This window comes from Diadema antillarum, unplaced genomic scaffold, assembly GCF_040938485.1.
Source record: "Diadema antillarum isolate AM-2024a unplaced genomic scaffold, OU_Dant_1.0 seq00001000_RagTag, whole genome shotgun sequence".
Taxonomy (NCBI): Eukaryota; Metazoa; Echinodermata; class Echinoidea; order Diadematoida; family Diadematidae; genus Diadema; species Diadema antillarum.
In genome coordinates this window covers 325,863-346,786 of record NW_027271838.1, presented here as the reverse complement: position 1 = coordinate 346,786, position 20,924 = coordinate 325,863, and the positions used below count along the sequence as shown (strand labels likewise).

At 38.9% G+C, this 20,924-nt stretch overlaps 1 protein-coding gene across 1 annotated transcript in view; it reads right to left on the bottom strand.

The window, feature by feature from the left end:
- Positions 1–748: 748 nt before the first annotated feature.
- Positions 749–20,924, bottom strand: part of LOC139742447 (coiled-coil domain-containing protein 102A-like) — a 73,304-nt gene continuing 53,128 nt past the window's right edge. The window contains exons 7-9 of the mRNA XM_071652986.1: positions 9,027–9,197; positions 3,443–3,546; positions 749–1,016 (exon numbers count right to left, since the gene is read on the bottom strand). Of these exons, the coding sequence (XP_071509087.1) occupies positions 908–1,016; positions 3,443–3,546; positions 9,027–9,197 (384 nt within the window). The 3' untranslated portion in view covers positions 749–907. The remainder of the gene's footprint in view (positions 1,017–3,442; positions 3,547–9,026; positions 9,198–20,924) is intronic.

The window sequence follows — 20,924 nt, the reverse complement described above, 5'->3', positions numbered from 1 at the left end:
ATCATGAAAAAGAAAGTTTGGTATATTTGATGCAACATCAAAAATAAACTAGAGATGACAGGAAAATTTGGGATACACATTTTGGTCACAAGCCTCTATAATATACCTCAACAACACAGCTTGATATCACCTCAATACAAAAGTTAAATGGAGTCATTGTCTAATCTTTGGAATCAGTTAAAATCAGATTAAAATCAGTAAACTAATTCCAGGCCATTTTAGTGCTACTGGTGAGAAAGGGAAGAAAACAAAAACTTAAATCCTTGTGGTGAAACATTAGATTACATTATGAATGTGTTTGCAGATCTTTAAGGGTTTTCTTTCCTTTTTTTTCTTCTGGACGGTGTTTAAGGGAAACATTATTTTGAACTTGACATGATAATTGATGTTACCACTACGTTTCACATGTCATCAATACAACAGCCACTACCACAGTATTGTTTTCTGGAACTGACGACCAAAGAAAAACTGGAATGCCGTAAATGGAAGACGAGAAATGACCTGGAAAATATCCGCCGAGAGCAGGAAGAATGGTTGCCATGACTACACATCCTTGCTGCAACTTAACGTGAGCCACATGCGCAGGCAGATAGATGTGAATACCAGTACCAACTATCAGTCGTTGGTCTCGCAAGAGATGCTGGCCGATGGGACATTCTGCTGGACTTTGGATGCTACAGATAGCACTTTATTTCTATTCTAACTGAAAAGGTCATCAATAAATGATACGGGTTTAATGTATCAGCCCATTTCAGGAACATATCTCTCTCTCTCTTAGACCGCTCTACCGATGTATCATATTGCCGAACGTTTTGCTGCCAAAATTTCCATTTCTCTTCTCATCGTGTGCCTCCCTTTCGTGGTGGTGTGGAAAAAAAAGAAAAGAGAAAAAGGCCCTGCCATTTTCTCAGTCAGAGGCGGTGTCATCGTTGTCGCTGGAGGTGGTGGTCACCTTCAGGGTTGAGATGCGCCTCTTGGCGACGCCAATGCCTGCCGTTGACGTCTGAGTGCGCAACCTGTTACAGCAGAAAACAGAGAAAGATAAAACATCAGCTGGTGGCAGAAAGCCATGCCATCACTCAAGCCATCATTTTGGGGCAATAGAAAAGGGGGCAGCAGGGGTCAAGGTGAGTATTCTTGATGGCCGAGCATCGCTTGATCTCAACGGTGGAAGAGTGTCACACTTTCTCAGAGGGTGGCGCCTCGCCACTTTATCCCATATCCTTGCAGATTAATTTCTTCCTTTTACATCCCAAACTCTGCCCCTCTACTGATTAATCTCAGAGAGGGACACCACATTCAGCAGTCAGTGTGTGGAACATTTTTGCTCCTGTTTTAATCTTCTTCTTTTTTTCAAAAGTCTGGGTCTCTGTGCTAATAAAGGGAGATTGTGGCCATGCTATGGACAGGATTTGCCAAACAAAACTTCACCACTCTTGATTTCCCTTGGTAACACCACGGAACGGGCTTAATCTGGGTTGCCTGAAAACTCCCCAAGTACAGGGAATGGAATCAAACATGTGTATAATCCTGTGGTAAATACTATTGGGAACAGAGAGCTTCAAGAATAGTTTCTTTAACTACATACACTACCTTCTATTCCCCAGTAGTTCGGATCAAATGATAATATCTCAAACTATTCCAGAACTACTAATATTGATAAGAAGCATTTACCCTTCTAAAAAATTCCCCCCAAAATGTAAGCAAATTTGAAGCAAACTAACATCTTGGTTGATGTTCAATCAAACCTATTCAGTATTAAACACCAAAGTCTGAATTGAGAGGCTACATATGAGGAATTGAAATGTTTCTTTCTCTTGTTGAAAACATCAAATTCATGACTCATACTTTAAAAAAAGTAACAACAAATAACTCTGCCTTATCTATAACTCCATAAACACCGCCCCCCCCCCCCCCCCCCCCCCCGTAGCTAGCGAGGGAAAAAGGAAGGGAGATGAAAGGAAGGAGCAAGATTAGCTGCTGTTACCAAACCTCAAATGGGGATACTCAAGGTGTAAAGTACAGAGAACAGGATAGTCTGTTTATTTGTTTCTTTTTGTGTGTGTGTGTGTTTTGATTTCCTGCATGACATGTGTTCCCTTGATAGGACCATAGGTGGGAACTTTTAGATTCACAACGAATCAGCTTTGATAGAGGTAATACAAACTGTGACCTTACAAACTCATGAGGATCGCTAGGAATGAGATGCAAATGCTATCTAAACTCATTCCATTTCCTTCCTCTATTAATTCTTGAAAAGTCTGGGAAGATGTAACAAATTTTACAGAAATGAAGGACAGAGCCCTGAAAATCAAATGATTCATTGGAAAAAAAAAATGTGTTGTGGCCTAGCATGGATTTCACTCCACTAATGATAATTAGGAAAATTTAATTATCATAAAGTCTAGCTTATCTGGGTCATTTTGACAGATAAATGTTAGCAGACTCATATGTAGCAAATTATTGCATCAAGAAAATTAACCTACAGCAGCTTTAAATATTGGGAGAAGGAAGTTGTCGTGAATCTTTTAAAGGTAAGTCCAAAGTTCTTTTGACATTTGAATGGTACTCTTCGGCCCTTTGATATGCAAATAACCCGCATATCACTCTACATTTTCTATGAATGATCTGCGAAGCTTGCAGTACACAAAAGAGTCATTACATGAAGTATGCTCAACTGTGAGTTGAGTGCATCCCCCAAATACAAAGAGATTTGCCCTTTGCATTCATTCTGAGCATGTTGCTCCTTTGGCTGCTGTTTACGTCTTTGTAGCCCCATCTGGGTAAAATTCTAAAAAGGTTGTGAGGGATCAGATATGTAATTTGCATAGACGTAGGCCTTACTGCAAGTCCAATCACCTCTCCTGTCAAAATGCAGCAATTTTCAAGTCCCTTTTCTCGGCAGTAATATTTGAATGTAAATATCATGTCATAATTATCTTTTGCGAATTTAAATTTTTGCCCACTAGAGGGGGTTCTTCTTTTCCAGTGCCATTCCTAATTTATTTTTGTTACCAGAGCTTTCGCAACTTCACAGCAACAGCTACACCCCCCCCCCCCCATCACCTGGGCATGAAAGCAATTGCTTATGACTCATTTCAGCAAGCTCAGAAAGTCAAAGAAAATCAAACTCTACTCCATTCACTACATGTGAATTACTTAATAATTCATTAATCATTCATAATTTTTACTTTGCAGTCAACCAATGCATACTCAAAATAATTTATACATACACTGTAATTCTGATATATTCTGTTTTTTATGGAAGGAATATGAAAATAAATTGATTTGAATTGGATTGTTTGAAAGCTAGATGCCTACACTCAAGTGAAAAGAGGCAGGTTTGCAACCCACACTCATCATGTATGCAACTGCACTGGTCCTCACAAGTCCACAAGAGGGAGCCCTATCAAAGAGCCCATCCCAGGCAGGCAGGCCTTACCGTGACTGGAGGTGTTCCACTTGTAGCGTCAGGTTCTCGTTCTGCTGCAGAGTCTCGTCAAGGTTACGCTGAATCTTCTTTATAAAGTTTGATCTCTCATCAACCTGGAAAAAAAAAAATGAAGTCAAAACTTACACAAATAAAGTGGGACAGAAGGTTCATTGACTCAGAAATTTGATTCTCTCAGCATGGCAGATCTTGCAAGTTCTACTTCTAATAGAAATCACATGCATCCTAGTCAGCTGTGCTGAACTTCTAGAGGAATTATGAAGTGAAATCATCATTGACACTAGTACTGTACGAGCTGAAATTTTCGCGGTGGTTTTATTTTCGCGCATTTTGCGAATCGCCTTCGAACCGCGAAAATAACAACACGCGAAAATAACAACGCGCGATTTTAAAAACTAAGTTCAGTTAGATCCTCGTAACCGCGAAATTAACAACACACGAAAATGTCCTCCAAGTAGCAATTCGCGAAAATATCTGTACGCGAAAATTTCAGCTCATACAGTATATCAATGACATAAGAACAGAAATGCTACAAGAATAATAAAGTGATTTCTATAATCAAGTTCCATTTGCCCCCATATCATGGGATGTCAACACACTTATACACAACCTCAATACACTGTAGCCTGTTGCATTGACAACATAAAATCAGCATAAACAGCCTCCACCCATACACTTTCTGCAGTGTTCGTGACATGAATTATCTAGTCTGAAAGCTATTAAAGCTAGGTTTTGGATTTACATATTATGTGCAATCAGTAGCCAACAGGACAATAGGAACACACTCAGATTTCAGTGAGGGAATTCCTCCCAGGTAACAATTTGTGAGAGAAAAAGGAAAAAAACAAACAAACAAACAACCAAGCAGCATACAGTGGCTGCTTTGAAACCGCTCAGCAAAAAGGTGTACTTTACATGTTCTACGCTGCACATGTTGTGTGTACGTGCATGTATTTTGTGCGTGTGGTGAATGAATCATTGTATGTGACTTCTATCCACAAAGACATGCCCTGTGAGAATAAATGGTGACAGAGCTTTCAGTTGGACTCTGTGTGTTCTGCTCTAACCCAGTCTCATTTAGCTCAGAGCAATCTACATAATGCTCTATACTGCATTCATGTTTTGTTTTTCTCATCCATACATAGTGCTAATATTGGTAACTAAACCATTTAAGGTTCTCTTGCAATGCAACTGAAACTTATTTTTGAGTCATGACTGAGAACCCCAATATTTTGATGACACCATGACTTGTACTACTCACAACAAAGAGAAACTTTAACCCTCTGTGTGTGCTTTGAGTGCTGATTGGCACAGCACACCCTACAGCATTGTACACATTGTCCAAAGTCCCTGGCACTGAAAGGGTTAATGAGCTATCTTCCTTGACTGTTAAGCTCTCCGTGATGTCACCAATTCATAGCAAAAGTATTGAGGAGTGTTCTTAGTAAAGACACACAAAATCCCTGCTCCTACTTTTCACGGATTAAAAGCTGGCCACAATCTTCCAAGATGTGCCAAACAGTGGTGGAGCTTGTCAGACGTCTTAATCCCCATACACACTATAGCTACCCTCTGTTTCCTACATGTCTGTATCATACATATATCATCTTTGATGTATCAATATCTGACACGACAAGGGAACATATACCGGGAGGTAAGATGCCAAAACACTGGTACCTCAGTACAACAGGTGCAAACACCGCATTAGCAATTATCATCCCCTCTTACGCTAATTTGAATCCGGAGGGGGTTAAATGGTGAAGGAGATTACTCGAGACCATTATTCCGGAACCGTATTAGCTTCAAGGATTTACAGATTTACAGAGTGAATGTGCATGATTCATCCAAATCTTTGCATACAGGCAAGAAGGAAATCATATATTTCAATTTGATCTTGAATGGGAGGATCTAATAGGGGGTGCAAAGTGGCAGTGTTATTAAAAGGTTTAAAACCTCATGTGTGTGGCAGATCAATGATGCTACAATGTAGTTAACTGCTATTAAAAGACAATCATTTTGTTGTCCTAATGGTCTTTGGTAAAAGTGGAAATTTTCATTCATTTAGCGCAACACGAAAATAAAGACATGCAAATTTTTGCTTGCCATATGCAATATCATTTTAAACCTTGGATCTGAAGGTGTATTGCAGGGGTATAACTACGACGTTATTTGCAGTTTTCTTTATATTCACTAAACCTGTAGCATAAGTGAATTTGCTGTCATAATGTGTACCAATTCCCTTTAATGTAGTATGTGCTGCCAAAGCTCTTAACAGCCCTTGCAGCAGGGAACTGTTTTAAGTACTTGCTCAATTGTTATGAATGCTTATGAAATAAAGACACAAAAAATTCATGTCAAACACGCTGAGCATGAAAAATTACTCGACGTGCAAAAAATTTCAGTCTTTTACAGTATCCTTGTCTCTCACAGTTTTTACTGTGCAATTGCAACACTACCATGAGACACTCTGATTCACATTTAACCCATTAATTACTGGAACAGAATGTTCGATGTATTATCCCTATGAGGATTGCCGTTTCTCAGAGGAAAGGAGTCCACAGAGACTTAATCTAAACTTGCCCATCTTGTGAACCAAATTGTGACTCACTCACATAGTACAATCCTTTCCCATTCTGTCTTGGTTAAAGGCATGATTAACCATTTGCAGATTAAACAAAAACCCAGCATTAGTGCTTAAAAATAGTTTCAAAATGTGAGTTAGGGATAGAAACACCCACTGTAAAAATTTGAATCAGTATAATCGATGATGAGTATTGTTAAATGTACAAAATGGGGAGAATAGTTATAATAAGAATGCTTCCAGACTAAACCGTCTACACTTATGGTTTAATGAGAAAAATACTGATATCTCCTTATATTTTAGGCTTTATTGCAAAAATTTTATATGGTAGGATGTTTTGTAATACAACAGATCTACACATATGCATCAAACGTGATATCTTGAACATTTTTAAAATCACTGCTCCCAAAGGTAAACTGGACCTTTAAATGTCTGGATAAATTCAGTCAATGGTGTCTTAAATTTAGCTTTGCTGGGGTTTATCTGTCACAAGCATAAGAAAAGGGAGGAATGAGCTGAAAGAAATAAAGCTTTTATTAACTCCCTCACTAAAGCAGACATCAGGGGGGAGACAGTGAGGAACGTTATGAGGGAAATGAATGTCAGCTTTCGGCATCAAGATGACTCTGACTCATTGAAAAACGACCATAAAATGAAATCAATTTTACGGCAGCAACTGACAGCCCATCAAGACAACACATCACGGGATACTACTGTTACTTCCATCAAGGTGCTTTCCACTGCAAGTAGGTTCCCTTGAAACGTAATAATTTGATTGTATTGCCATGTTGCCTACTTCCATTACATCATCAAGTCTGGTCTCATGAAAAGGCTGGAAGATAATGCAGCTCTTCCGACTCAATCCTCAGCTTGTCAAAACCTACAAGCATACACCTACATATCAATTGTTCCGACATTCAGTATGTAGGTCACAAAAATGTTGTGATATAACGTCTGCACAATAGACAGAACAGATAACATATTGCACGGTTTCAATAAATACTCCACAGTTCTTCTTTGTTAAATCTTGTAATCCCGGAGAGGCAAACCGGTTTATATATTCTCTTTTTCAAAGTTTCACATTAATCTTTTAGTTACAAGCTTCACTTCAGAGAGATGGAAAATGTTTTTCCCTTCCAGCAACCTTGGAACAAAAAAAAAAAACAAGAGACCCGCGGGTCACGCGCTCACTTGAGTATCGCAAGTTCACCTTCCATGCATTCTTGCAGATTCTTACCTGAGAACATTGGAAACTTATGGTGGGGGTAGCTTTGAGAATGGGGGCATGGTGTCCATTTACATACATTGTATTCCATCACACTGGTAAAAATACCTGCCAAGTACACTGTACTTTATAGAATGTTGGATTATGCAGCTTGGGAAAAAAGACTTGAAAGCCCTATCACTTTTGATTACAACTAGAGAAAAATATTATTTGATATTCATTAATTTAGGAGGTTTGGACCCCCTGGTGCCCCCAAGGAAAGCATGGTGCCCATTCAAACACTTTGAGATCTTATCCCTATGGGAATGTTACTTGACAAGTTTGGCGAAAATCCATTATGTTTTTTCAGCAAAAAGACGAAAATCTAGACCGGCATTTGAACCCCCCCCCCCCCCCAAAAAAAAAAAAAATTCCATCTTGCTTCCTTGGGTCCCAAGGGGGTGGAGGGGGGGGGGGGGTAGAAAGGGCACCCCTGATTCTCCCATGAACAAACTTGAAACAACAGTCATCAATATACTGACTCATTGTATTAACTTTAATAGCTCTATCACTTCCAGTTCTAGAGAAAATCTATAAAGATTCCTTACAGGAGGGGGGAGGGGGACCCCTGGGGCCCCCAGGTGGGACATGGTGCCCAATTGATGGAATTGAGATTCTAACCCCCTAGGGATGCTACCTGCCAAGTTTGGTGAACATTAGTGATAGGGTTTTCAAGAAAAAGATGAAAATTTACAATTTCGGTCCAAATTTAGGCCCCCTGGGGCCCCCCAGGTGGGGCATGGTGCCCATTTGATGGGAATGAGATTCTTTCCTCCGAGGGATGCTACCTGCCAACTTTACATTTTGGTGGAAATTCATAATGGCATTTTCAAGAAAAAGATGAAAATGTACAATTTGGGCCTCATTAGGACTCCTCCCCACCCCCCTCCCCTGTGTCCCAAGGGGGACACCCCTGATTCCACCATGAACAAACTTGAAACTACAGTCATCAATGTACTAATTCATAGTATTAACTTAGCTCTATCACTTCTGGTTCTAGAGAAGAAACTAGAGAAGAAGATTTTTTAAGATTCCTTAATTTTGGGGGGGTTGGGCCCCTCTGGGGGCCCCCCAGGTAGGGAATGGTGCCCACTTGAACAAATTGAGATCCTATCCCTCTAGGGATGCTACCTACCAAGTTTGGTGATAATCGGTCGAGGGGTTCTCAAGAAGAAGATGAAAATGTAAAAGTTTACGCACAACGCACGACGGACGACGCACGACGCACGCCGGACGAAGAGCGATCGCAATAGCTCATTTGAGCCTTCGGCTCAGGTGAGCTAAAAAAATGGAAAAAAAAAGATGACAATGTTTTTTGAAAGGGAGATCTCCACATTGATTGAGGATCTCCTCATCAACATGCACTGAAAGCTGACACATTCATACATGTAATTGAGTTCTTGCTCATTATCAGAATACATTGTGAGTTGGCAAATTGCATATTGAGGCCTTCCTCACTGCCAGCATGCACTGAATGCCAACATCTTCACATCTAAGGTCTTCCTCATATCCAACAGAAATGCATCCTTCCAACAATCACATGCGAGGTTTTCCTCATAACTAACAGAAATACACCCTCCTCTCAATCAATTTTCAATTCACAAATCTCAATATCTTCATGTTAGAAGCTGCAAAATGAAACCTTATGGTCTGATATTTGCCTTTAAAAAAAAAAGAAGAAGAAGAAAAAGAGGAGGGAGGTATGATGACCTCTATGAGGAATTCCTCACCTCATCCTCACACTTGGCCAAGTCCCTCTTGAGGTCCTCCACCCTGCCCCTCAGCTTCTTCACGTCCTCCTCATGCTGGACACACTTGGTGCTGGTGTGGTCCAGCTCGGCCAGCTTGTCCGCCAGCTGCTTCTTCATCTTGCTGTGGGCGTGCTTGAGGTCGGTCAGCTCCTGCGGTCAACAAAACAAGGAAAGGTTTCTCAACAAGGTAAGGAAAGAAGGGATTGATGTGTAAAGTACTGGATTGAATTTCTCGATCACTGACTAGACATGGAGTGGACCTTCTACAGGGCTTTTTTTCCCCCTGTTTTGATGGTTTAATCATCATATATTTCATATCAATCATTGTATACTATATATCAGAAGGTCAATCTGACCCTTTGGTCCACCTCAAATTCATCCTATGATTGTCTGTGTGTTACGTGTCATTGAGTATGCAAGTGTGACAGAATTTGCCGTGACTGTTGACAATTTTGCCATGGCCACACATGTTTACTGTAGAACAAAATTTTCCCGAATGATGAGAAATATCATCAGGATGAATAAGTAGAATTACTTGCTGAGCTTACTTGAAATGCACATGGACGATTTTGCAAATGCCCTACCTGGTACGTCACGACTTGAAATAGACAGTAGAATATCTGTTTTTATGTTATAATCTTTTTTTTTTTTCTGGATTCATTATGAGCTCTACATATTCAGGTCAGCAGTGTGGTCTCTAAAATATCTATTCTTGGATACATCTCATTCAAAGGAATGATAACTTCCCTTTACATTTTTATCAGATAAAACAACAATAACAACACAGTTTTACAATATTTCGGTTTTCCTGTGGTTTTCACCAAAGTATCCAGTGGGCTGACTTGTTCTATTTCTAGTCTATGTTCATCCCACGAATGATGCAACGTCTGCGAACCAGCTCTGCCTACTGCCTATTTGGGGTCTTGTCTGACGACTGTCGCATTAATCTAGTAATCGTCACTTGAGGACGAGACGCATTAAAGGGTATACCTTCCCCACCTCAAGCGTATCTATGACTCTCAACAAAATAGCCAATCCAATAAGCTGCTGACCTTCAATTCAACTACAAACACTTCAGCACTGATTACAGCGAGTCCCAATGTGATCAGTTTTGACAGATCTCACTAGATATGAGACAGATAGTTTGTTTGTTCTTTCTCTGAGAGTGAGAGCAATGTTAGATGTCAGCATCAAATTTACCTAAATGAAATTACTAGATCTGATGCTGACTTCCTGTATAAATACATTAATGTACATTGTAATCGCACTGTATTCATTGCAGCATTTTTGCTACCATTTGACAGATCTCAATATGAGACAGGGATTTTCTTTTTTCTCCTTTCCTTTCTTTCCCAAGAGAGCAATGTTTAAACCTCAGCATCAAATTCACCTAAATCAAATTACTAGATCTGATGCTGACTTCCTGCATAAATTCATTAATGTACATTGCAATCACACTGCAATCATTGCAGCATTTTTGCTACCATTTGACAGATCTCAATAAATATGAGACAGGGATTTTCTTCTTCTCCTTTCCTTTTTTTTTTTTTTATTTTTATATTTTTTCTGAGAGAGAGAGAAAGAGAGAGAGAGAGAGAGAGAGCAATGTTTAAACCTCAGCATCAAATTTACCTAAATCAAATTACTAGATCTGATGCTGACTTCCTGTATAAATACATTAATGCACATTGTAATCGCCTTGTATTCATTGCAGCATTTTTGTTACCATTTGACAGATCTCAATATGAGACAGGGATTTTCTTTTTTCTCCTTTCCTTTCTTTCCCAAGAGAGCAATGTTTAAACCTCAGCATCAAATTTACCTAAATCAAATTACTAGATCTGATGCTGACTTCCTGCATAAATTCATTAATGTACATTGCAATCACACTGCAATCATTGCAGCATTTTTGCTACCATTTGACAGATCTCAATAAATATGAGACAGGGATTTTCTTCTTCTCCTTTCCTTTATGTTTTTTTTTTAATTTTCATATTTTTTCTGAGAGGAGAGAAAGAGAGAGAGAGAGAGAGAGCAATGTTTAAACCTCAGCATCAAATTTACCTAAATCAAATTACTAGATCTGATGCTGACTTCCTGTATAAATACATTAATGCACATTGTAATCACACTGTATTCATTGCAGCATTTTTGTTACCATTTGACAGATCTCAATATGAGACAGGGATTTTCTTTTTTCTCCTTTCCTTTCTTTCCCAAGAGAGTAATGTTTAAACCTCAGCATCAAATTTACCTAAATCAAATTACTAGATCTGATGCTGACTTCCTGCATAAATTCATTAATGTACATTGCAATCACACTGCAATCATTGCAGCATTTTTGTTACCATTTGACAGATCTCAATAAATATGAGACAGGGATTTTCTTCTTCTCCTTTCCTTTATGTTTTTTTTTTAATTTTTATATTTTTTCTGAGAGAGAGAGAAAGAGAGAGAGAGAGAGAGAGAGCAATGTTTAAACCTCAGCATCAAATTTACCTAAATCAAATTACTAGATCTGATGCTGACTTCCTGTATAAATACATTAATGCACATTGTAATCGCCTTGTATTCATTGCAGCATTTTTGTTACCATTTGACAGATCTCAATATGAGACAGGGATTTTCTTTTTTCTCCTTTCCTTTCTTTCCCAAGAGAGCAATGTTTAAACCTCAGCATCAAATTCACCTAAATCAAATTACTAGATCTGATGCTGACTTCCTGTATAAATACATTAATGTACATTGTAATCACACTGTATTCATTGCAGCATTTTCGCTACCATTTGACAGATCTCAATATGAGACAGGGATTTTCTTTTTTCTCCTTTCCTTTCTTTCCCAAGAGAGCAATGTTTAAACCTCAGCATCAAATTTACCTAAATCAAATTACTAGATCTGATGCTGACTTCCTGCATAAATTCATTAATGTACATTGCAATCACACTGCAATCATTGCAGCATTTTTGCTACCATTTGACAGATCTCAATATGAGACAGGGATTTTCTTTTTTTCTCCTTTCCTTTCTTTCCCAAGAGAGCAATGTTTATACCTCAGCATCAAATTCACCTAAATCAAATTACTAGATCTGATGCTGACTTCCTGTATAAATACATTAATGTACATTGTAATCACACTGTATTCATTGCAGCATTTTCGCTACCATTTGACAGATCTCAATATGAGACAGGGATTTTCTTTTTTCTCCTTTCCTTTCTTTCCCAAGAGAGCAATGTTTAAACCTCAGCATCAAATTTACCTAAATCAAATTACTAGATCTGATGCTGACTTCCTGCATAAATTCATTAATGTACATTGCAATCACACTGCAATCATTGCAGCATTTTTGCTACCATTTGACAGATCTCAATATGAGACAGGGATTTTCTTTTTTCTCCATTCCTTTCTTTCCCAAGAGAGCAATGTTTATACCTCAGCATCAAATTCACCTAAATCAAATTACTAGATCTGATGCTGACTTCCTGTATAAATACATTAATGTACATTGTAATCACACTGTATTCATTGCAGCATTTTCGCTACCATTTGACAGATCTCAATATGAGACAGGGATTTTCTTTTTTCTCCTTTCCTTTCTTTCCCAAGAGAGCAATGTTTAAACCTCAGCATCAAATTTACCTAAATCAAATTACTAGATCTGATGCTGACTTCCTGCATAAATTCATTAATGTACATTGCAATCACACTGCAATCATTGCAGCATTTTTGCTACCATTTGACAGATCTCAATATGAGACAGGGATTTTCTTTTTTTCTCCTTTCCTTTCTTTCCCAAGAGAGCAATGTTTATACCTCAGCATCAAATTCACCTAAATCAAATTACTAGATCTGATGCTGACTTCCTGTATAAATACATTAATGTACATTGTAATCACACTGTATTCATTGCAGCATTTTCGCTACCATTTGACAGATCTCAATATGAGACAGGGATTTTCTTTTTTCTCCTTTCCTTTCTTTCCCAAGAGAGCAATGTTTAAACCTCAGCATCAAATTTACCTAAATCAAATTACTAGATCTGATGCTGACTTCCTGCATAAATTCATTAATGTACATTGCAATCACACTGCAATCATTGCAGCATTTTTGTTACCATTTGACAGATCTCAATATGAGACAGGGATTTTCTTTTTTCTCCATTCCTTTCTTTCCCAAGAGAGCAGTGTTTAAACCTCAGCATCAAATTTACCTAAATGAAATTACTAGATCTGATGCTGACTTCCTGTATAAATTCATTAATGTACATTGCAATCACACTGCATTCATTGCAGCATTTTTGCTACCATTTGACAGATCTCAATAAATATGAGACAGGGAATTTCTTCTTCTCCTTTCCTTTTTTTTTTTACAATTTTTGAGAGAGAGAGAGAGCAATGGCAAACCTCAGCATCGAATTTACCTAAATCAAATTACTAGATCTGATGCTGACTTCCTGTATAAATACATTAATGTACATTGTAATCACACTGTATTCATTGCAGCATTTTCGCTACCATTTGACAGATCTCAATATGAGACAGGGATTTTCTTTTTTCTCCTTTCCTTTCTTTCCCAAGAGAGCAGTGTTTAAACCTCAGCATCAAATTTACCTAAATGAAATTACTAGATCTGATGCTGACTTCCTGTATAAATTCATTAATGTACATTGCAATCACACTGCATTCATTGCAGCATTTTTGCTACCATTTGACAGATCTCAATAAATATGAGACAGGGAATTTCTTCTTCTCCTTTCCTTTTTTTTTTTACAATTTTTGAGAGAGAGAGAGAGCAATGGCAAACCTCAGCATCGAATTTACCTAAATTAAAATTACTGGTTCTGATACTGACTTCCTGCATAGAATCATTAGTGTAATCACACTGTATTCATTGCAGCATTTCACTACCATTTTGCGATAGTGCCAGTGGAGTTATAACATATGGCACATATTTTTGCGAGTCAAGACTTATAAGACAATTTTGTAATTGTTAAAAATTGAATGAATTTGTAATCAAGAACCACCGCGACAGAAGAAAAAATAAGTATGATTCTCATGTATTGAGCAACATTCGCAAATTGCCACTCTGCAGACCACCATACGCTGGCGCTGTGCTATACAATTGGAAGACGATATCTTGCAGCATTTGATAATTTCACAGAGAGTTGAATTTTAGAGTAAATCAGAAAGACAAAATGACTGAAAATTTATCTAACTCTGACATAAAGACAGAAATGTTGTGGTCACATGCACACAAGTTGAAAGAGGTGATATATGCCATCATCTAAAAAATATTTCATAAAATTGCATGCCCCCCCAAAAAAAAAAAAAAAAAAATTGATCATTTTCATCTGTCTGTAGTAGACACATGTACATTCTATATGCCAATGAAATCCTCTCACAGGTTTTGTCTTTCGTTTGTTTTATTTTGTTGTTTTTTAATTTCCTTTTGCATCTGTTCTGAAGTTTCTCCTTTATTTCAAATACTATTTTATAACTTCAGATAGGCAAATTCTGCCATACTTGTTGAGAAGTACAAGCCATGTCTAGACTCAAATGATGTCAACAGACATACTACTCTCATCATATCCTGTTGTCTTTCACCCTGTGGAATGCAGAAAGATGCTCCGGGGTGGTACTGGAGGGTTGCCGTTTGGGCAATATGCTGAGTGATGTGTTATTATTGCACTGGCTAGCTTCACTCTCTGCTCTCTGCAATGGACATGAACTGATTATACTGTTTGAGCTGGCATAGTCCATATATATCTTGTGCCTCTTCCAACCTTTTCTGCCAAGAGATAACCTTTTTTTTTTTTGGTTTCGATATTCATTGCTGAGGTAGTGGAGAGATAATCCAACGTTTCTAATCTCGTTTCCTTCGATGGCCCATGACAACCCTACCCCGCTGTCAAACTCCATTCCGGGTGATGGAGCAAGGGTGGTTGAGGAGCTAAAATCTTCCCCCTTGCAGAACAGTCTGGTGTCTGGTGATGAAACATTCATGACACTCAAGGCCATGTTAGACAGTTTGGGGGCACCATCGATGACTGGTACGTATAAAATCACTGGTCCCAAAGTGTTTATATCTGCCAGTTCACTGAACGTGGGATATTAACTTCCATACAACATCCAAAGGAGAAATCCAGAACTGGATTTTTATACAAGGCAGCAAGTGACCTCTTTGAAACAATTTTAATAAATTCTATTTGAAGACCTACATGTATATAACGCATCAATTAAGCAGAAAGTATATATATATGTATATGCATGATTTCCATGGCACATTATCAATGCATATGCCAGTCATCTTTCTATCATTTTCTTTTCTAATGGAATTTCCTTTGCACCCTTCACACATTCCCATCCCACTCTGCTTTGTGAAACTCATACAGCTGTTATCTTCAGAGGTAAATTTTGAGCATGAAAGCAATCTGTGGCATACTACGAGTTGATGGATACTTTGAATAGAGTATCACACTGTCCCCATTGCATGGATGTGGGGTGGGATCAGAACATATGAGACACAAGATTTTTAGGGGGAAGATATCTTTTATGACAATACCAGGCAAATCCTTCCAACCACATCAATTCCCAATACAAGCAATGTATACAAAGGTGTTCAATTATCCGCAAAATTTCTCCTTTTCGCTAATAGTGCAGTATGTCATGATTTTTAGTTGAAGGGGGGAGCAGGGAACACAACCAACAGCAAACGTGACTATGCACTTTGCATCAGCTTATTCCGAGTTTGGAGGGGCGACACCCATGTCCCCATGTCACACCCATTTAGCCCCTCTCCACAAATCTTTCTCCACACCTGCCACTGGGGAATGACCCACCTCTCTCAACCTGGCTGTATACATGGTTTAAAAAAAAAAAAAAGACTGCCAAGTCCCTGGCAAAAATAGAAATTGTTATGAAAGTAGTAAAGGTAGTAGTAACAGCAATAGTTGCAGTAGTAGTTAGAGTAGTACCAACATTGAATGACAATTAGAATGAAATAATGATGATAAAGATAATGAATAACAATAATGATGATGATGATACTACTACTACTACTACTACTACTACTACTAATAATAATAATAACAATGGTAATGATAATGATAATTACAACAACTGTTACAGCAATGATAATAATAATAACAAGAAGTTGCAATTAGGCGACATACACGTGTGTGTTTACTATACTCTTTTGCTATTCCTGTCTCCCCTATGAACCCATACTCTGACTTCATTATCTATTCTCATTGACCCCTAACTCCTTCCCCCTACATCCCATCATTCAAGAGTCATATCGGGCCATGAAATAATTCAATCATCCACGGTTTGCTCAAACCCTGTCACTGGCATTTCCATCCCCTGCCCACCTCACACATGACAATCCAATCATTGCCTTCCAAGGGAGACGAGAAAACCCTTCTCGAGGGGGAGAAAAAAAAAAAGGTGAAACGGAAGTCATTGAATTGATGGAGGAAAAGTCATTAATGATCCCAATTTCGACGTTTCCTGGACTACAAGGTCCTTGCAGCCTGGGGTATCTGTGCCAACTGGACAAGTTCAATTACCACGGTCTTGCAGCACCCAACGTCCCTCCGTGCCATGTTTTACACTCCATGCTGAGACTGAGACACCTGCTAGTTTCCTTGTTGATTTGAGCTGGCCATTTTAAGAAATAAGTCATGCTCCAGAATGCGCTGTCACTTTTCGGATTCCAAGCTCCCAGTTGTAACGACTGGAGCTGCGACTGGTTCGAGACAGCAAACCCAGGACACAAATTGAGCTTCCCATCACTGATGCATTTTACTGATTCGTCTATTCATCGAATGATGGATGATATGGTTCATACAATTTATCTGCAGTATAATATCGCAAAAATATACTTAAGGAGATGTAGAGGTATGACACAGATGGACTACTGCTCCTTCAAATACTATATAGCACTTCTTCAGTTGTGGGCATTCTTTTCCATACTTTGATTTGGAAGGACACATAATTATAACGCTTGCCTTATATCCACCTGTTGGGAATATAATTATCCTCTGAGACAGCAAAGTTAACAGTTGATAAAGTTGTGCTTTAAACACCCCCAACACTTGTTTTGATCACACATTGTCACACTGTTCTGAGTGGCAATCTCTTATTTCTTTCCCCAGTTAAATAAAAAATATTGAACACAACTTCAGATAACCATCTCTCCCTTTACCCCACCCCATCCCCAGCAATCAACATCTACAATCTATTTCATAACACAGTGACTTATGACATCCTTCCCTTCAATCTAACAATCTAACCTACCTGCATGTAACTCATCAGCAGGGGAAACTCTACTGTCTCACTTCCATCATAAATGCAGAACCCCCCCCCCCCCCCCCTTTCCCTCTCTCAGAGCAGTATAAACCAATCTACGAGAGCTATAAGTATCGACGGTGCAAAAAATTTGCCACGGCAGTCACGAATAGAGCAAATGACGCACGGTCATGTTCTGAGAGGAACATTAAATGGGCAACCGATAGAACTCTGGGACCACACGCGATCACGTCTGAGAAATGTTTCCTGAAGTCTGGGGAGAAAGGGGGGGGGGATTCTCATCTATGTGACATGTTTCTACCGCATAACACTTCTAACTACTGTACTGAAGCTCTCTACAGAGTACTGCTAAATTTTGATGGTCTAACAGCTGCATCATTGGAAAACACAAAACATAATCCAAAACAAACTGAGAAAGTTTTCATACACAGCCTGCGATAAGGACAAGTCATGTTTTGGACTTATATAAGACATTTTTTTTCTATGAGCTACAAAAATTGAGGTATGCTAACACAGGAATTTTTTTTTCTCATTGGTGAATCGAGTGATTAAATGTAATTTCTTGAAAAACCCTATGTGATTGATTAAAGCCTATGTAGGGTTACTACACCTACAAAGTTCAGCTAACCAGTATCTAGTTTAGGATTTTGAGTCAATACTACAGTTGTGACATAAGGTAGGGCTGTCAACCACAGGAGAACAAACAGCATACTAATGTTAATAGAAAAACAATTCATGATACAAATTATATTCTCTTTTTTTTTATCGATTCTCTATTCTATCTTTTTTAAATCTTCTAGTACAACTCCATGTCACTTTGCACAGGGCCGACAATGGAATAAAAACTTATGTAACACCTGCTTCAACATGTCTGCCAAATACTGTAGATACAAACTCAGACCTGGTCACATTTTAGAAGGCCGAAATGTGTCAATAGTAAAAATCTTTATACGACCATGGTATGCGAGTATTGCACTATCGGAGAAGAACTTTTAACTGACATTAAGGACTTCCCGACTTTCTCATGAGTCAGAACTCTTCCTTAAGTTATTTTTTGGAATTCCCGGCTTCTCCGGGAATGAAGTCTTGCTGGAGTGATAAGACACTCACGTTTCCTCAGTGAGGCATGCCTATGTCACTTAATTTGACTAAGGCCCCTCGGAGTGGTGCGTGTCCCTCACAGATGTTTGGGCTTGCCTGGACACTGGCACACACACACTCCCCGAGGTGCTCCACGACTTACGGCTGGGAGGTCACCAAATTTACCCATTTCCCTCGATCCGCACCGTAGGGGATCTACATGCTGCCTGAAAGTGGAATAAACAGATAAGTCTGCCCAGAGCACTGGGGCAGCTGTGATCTGCTGCGATGACACATCAAAATTCTCTTCTGTTTTTTTCTGCACTAATATTTAGCTTTGCTGTACAGTCATGTACAGCAGGCTGTGGATAGCTTTGATTGTAAGGAGCACTCAATCTTAGTAGAAAGTTGTTTTGAGGAGAAGCTATGTCTGTCAAGTATTGTAGACACATTGAAGATTTACTGCTAATTACTCAGATAGAATTTGTCAGAATGTATCCAACATGGAAGGGAAATATAAAGATTGAAATGCATACAAGTAGTATCTCTTTGTCTAATTTGGAGGCAACATGAAGTTGAATTGCAAACAAAATGTCTTGATAACCATTCCCACTAAAGCAACTTTGATGCACGTCACTGGCTGGGTTTATCAACTTTCCCATGTTTTCAATGTGTTTTGATACCCACTATCAAAACGCATTTGCAAACACCTTTTTGGATCCCATTTCTCGAGTTGTTGTGTTTATCAACTCTGTCGTGAGTCGATTGGGAGGCCTTGTCACTGCAGAGCTCCATTGTGCAGTTTGACCTGAGGAGCAGAGATGTATAGTTGGCAGTGGTTGGCGTGAGGAGGTCTAAGCTATAAATACATTTCAAAATGACTTCATGTTTATCAACTCTACAGAAATGCATTCTGGCTCAGATCGCACTTTTTTGGCATTTTAGAAACATATTTCTAGCCCCATGATCAAAACAGCTTTGTGTTTATCAACTGCCCAAAACTGCCTAAAGTTGTTTGGAAACCTTAATTCTGCGCCAGAGAAGTGAGTTGATAAATGCAGCCAGTAATGAACCCTTACTAATGTTGTGTCCCTTGTCTGCTGTTTGGCACGAACACTGAAGTGCTCTTTCTCTGCATAATAGCACAGATTTCTGAAATCTAATTGCCAATGAACAGAGATTACATAATCCCCTTAATCCCTATTGTGTCACCATGACCTTCCTGTAGGACAGTTTTGAGGCACTATGGCTGCATCTGATGAGTGGGCTTGCTAGCATTACAACTAGGTCAAGTTTGAAGGGATTACTGCATGCTGATGTAGAAGCTTGGCAGGTTAAGTAATGTGCCTGGAGACAGAAAGGTTTAACCCTTCTGACCCTAAAGCTGCGTTTACACCAAATCCGGCACTGGTCACGGAATGGGGTTTTTGATATAGCGCGCCAAAGGGAACCATATGTCTAATTCTGTTACAATATCACTCCCCCGCTAATAATTTTGCTACAGAATCAATCTTCTACTGTTGATTTTGTTGCTCTTGATTTTGACATAAGAATGACATTTTGGGTGGTTTTGTACCGAATTACTGATTCTTTTTTAATAGAACCAGACATGGTTCCTTTTGGCATACCATAGCAAAAACCCAGCCTGTTGCCCATACCGTGCTCTGTGTAAATGCGCCATTACTCTTCAAATCTCTTCATCTTATGTGGCACAGCTGTTGACAGTAGAGACAGACTAGAGTTTTGTGAAAACATAGTTCTCATAGACCTGCAGAACTGTCAATTTTTGAACTAAAATGTACACATATGCATATCAAAGAAACATGCAAAATAATGCTGTAATAACACAATTTCACTTGCATAGTGACAAAAAATATGAAATATTTCATAGCCAAAAATGTTCATGGGAGGTACTTCATTCTCAAAGCATACCCAATCGGGGTTGCTGAGTAATTCTTTATAATCAATTCTCGATAATTGACAAATTGGACTGCAGTAGTTCTAACAATCGTCTGCCCTAGAATGAATTGCATGTAGCTTGATGGAAAATACCATTGCCAGGCCACAATTGATCATCACGTAACATTCTACCTACCTACTACTGAATGGGGAAGGCTCTTCAGGAACAAAAGTTGTGTACTACGATCTAAATTATTTTACACTCTTATCTCAAAATACTCCAAAACAACTCAATATCGCGGAAAATCGTGTCAACTAGCAAGTTTTTGGTAGACCCTTCTGATACATTATAAGCAAGTTCTAAATGGTGGAAGATTAACTTTGATTCCTTCTGAGCACTATGTTTTGGCTTTAACTCTTGGTGGCGGTTACCCTCTTCCAATTCTCTGCACCCCTACCGATATATCTAGCAGTAATGGGTTCAAAACCCCACTGAGTCATTCCAAGATCATCAACACTTCCCTGCCACACTTCAAATTTGATGGCATAGTGACTGCTCAAGGGAACTCAACCCACGCAACAGACACA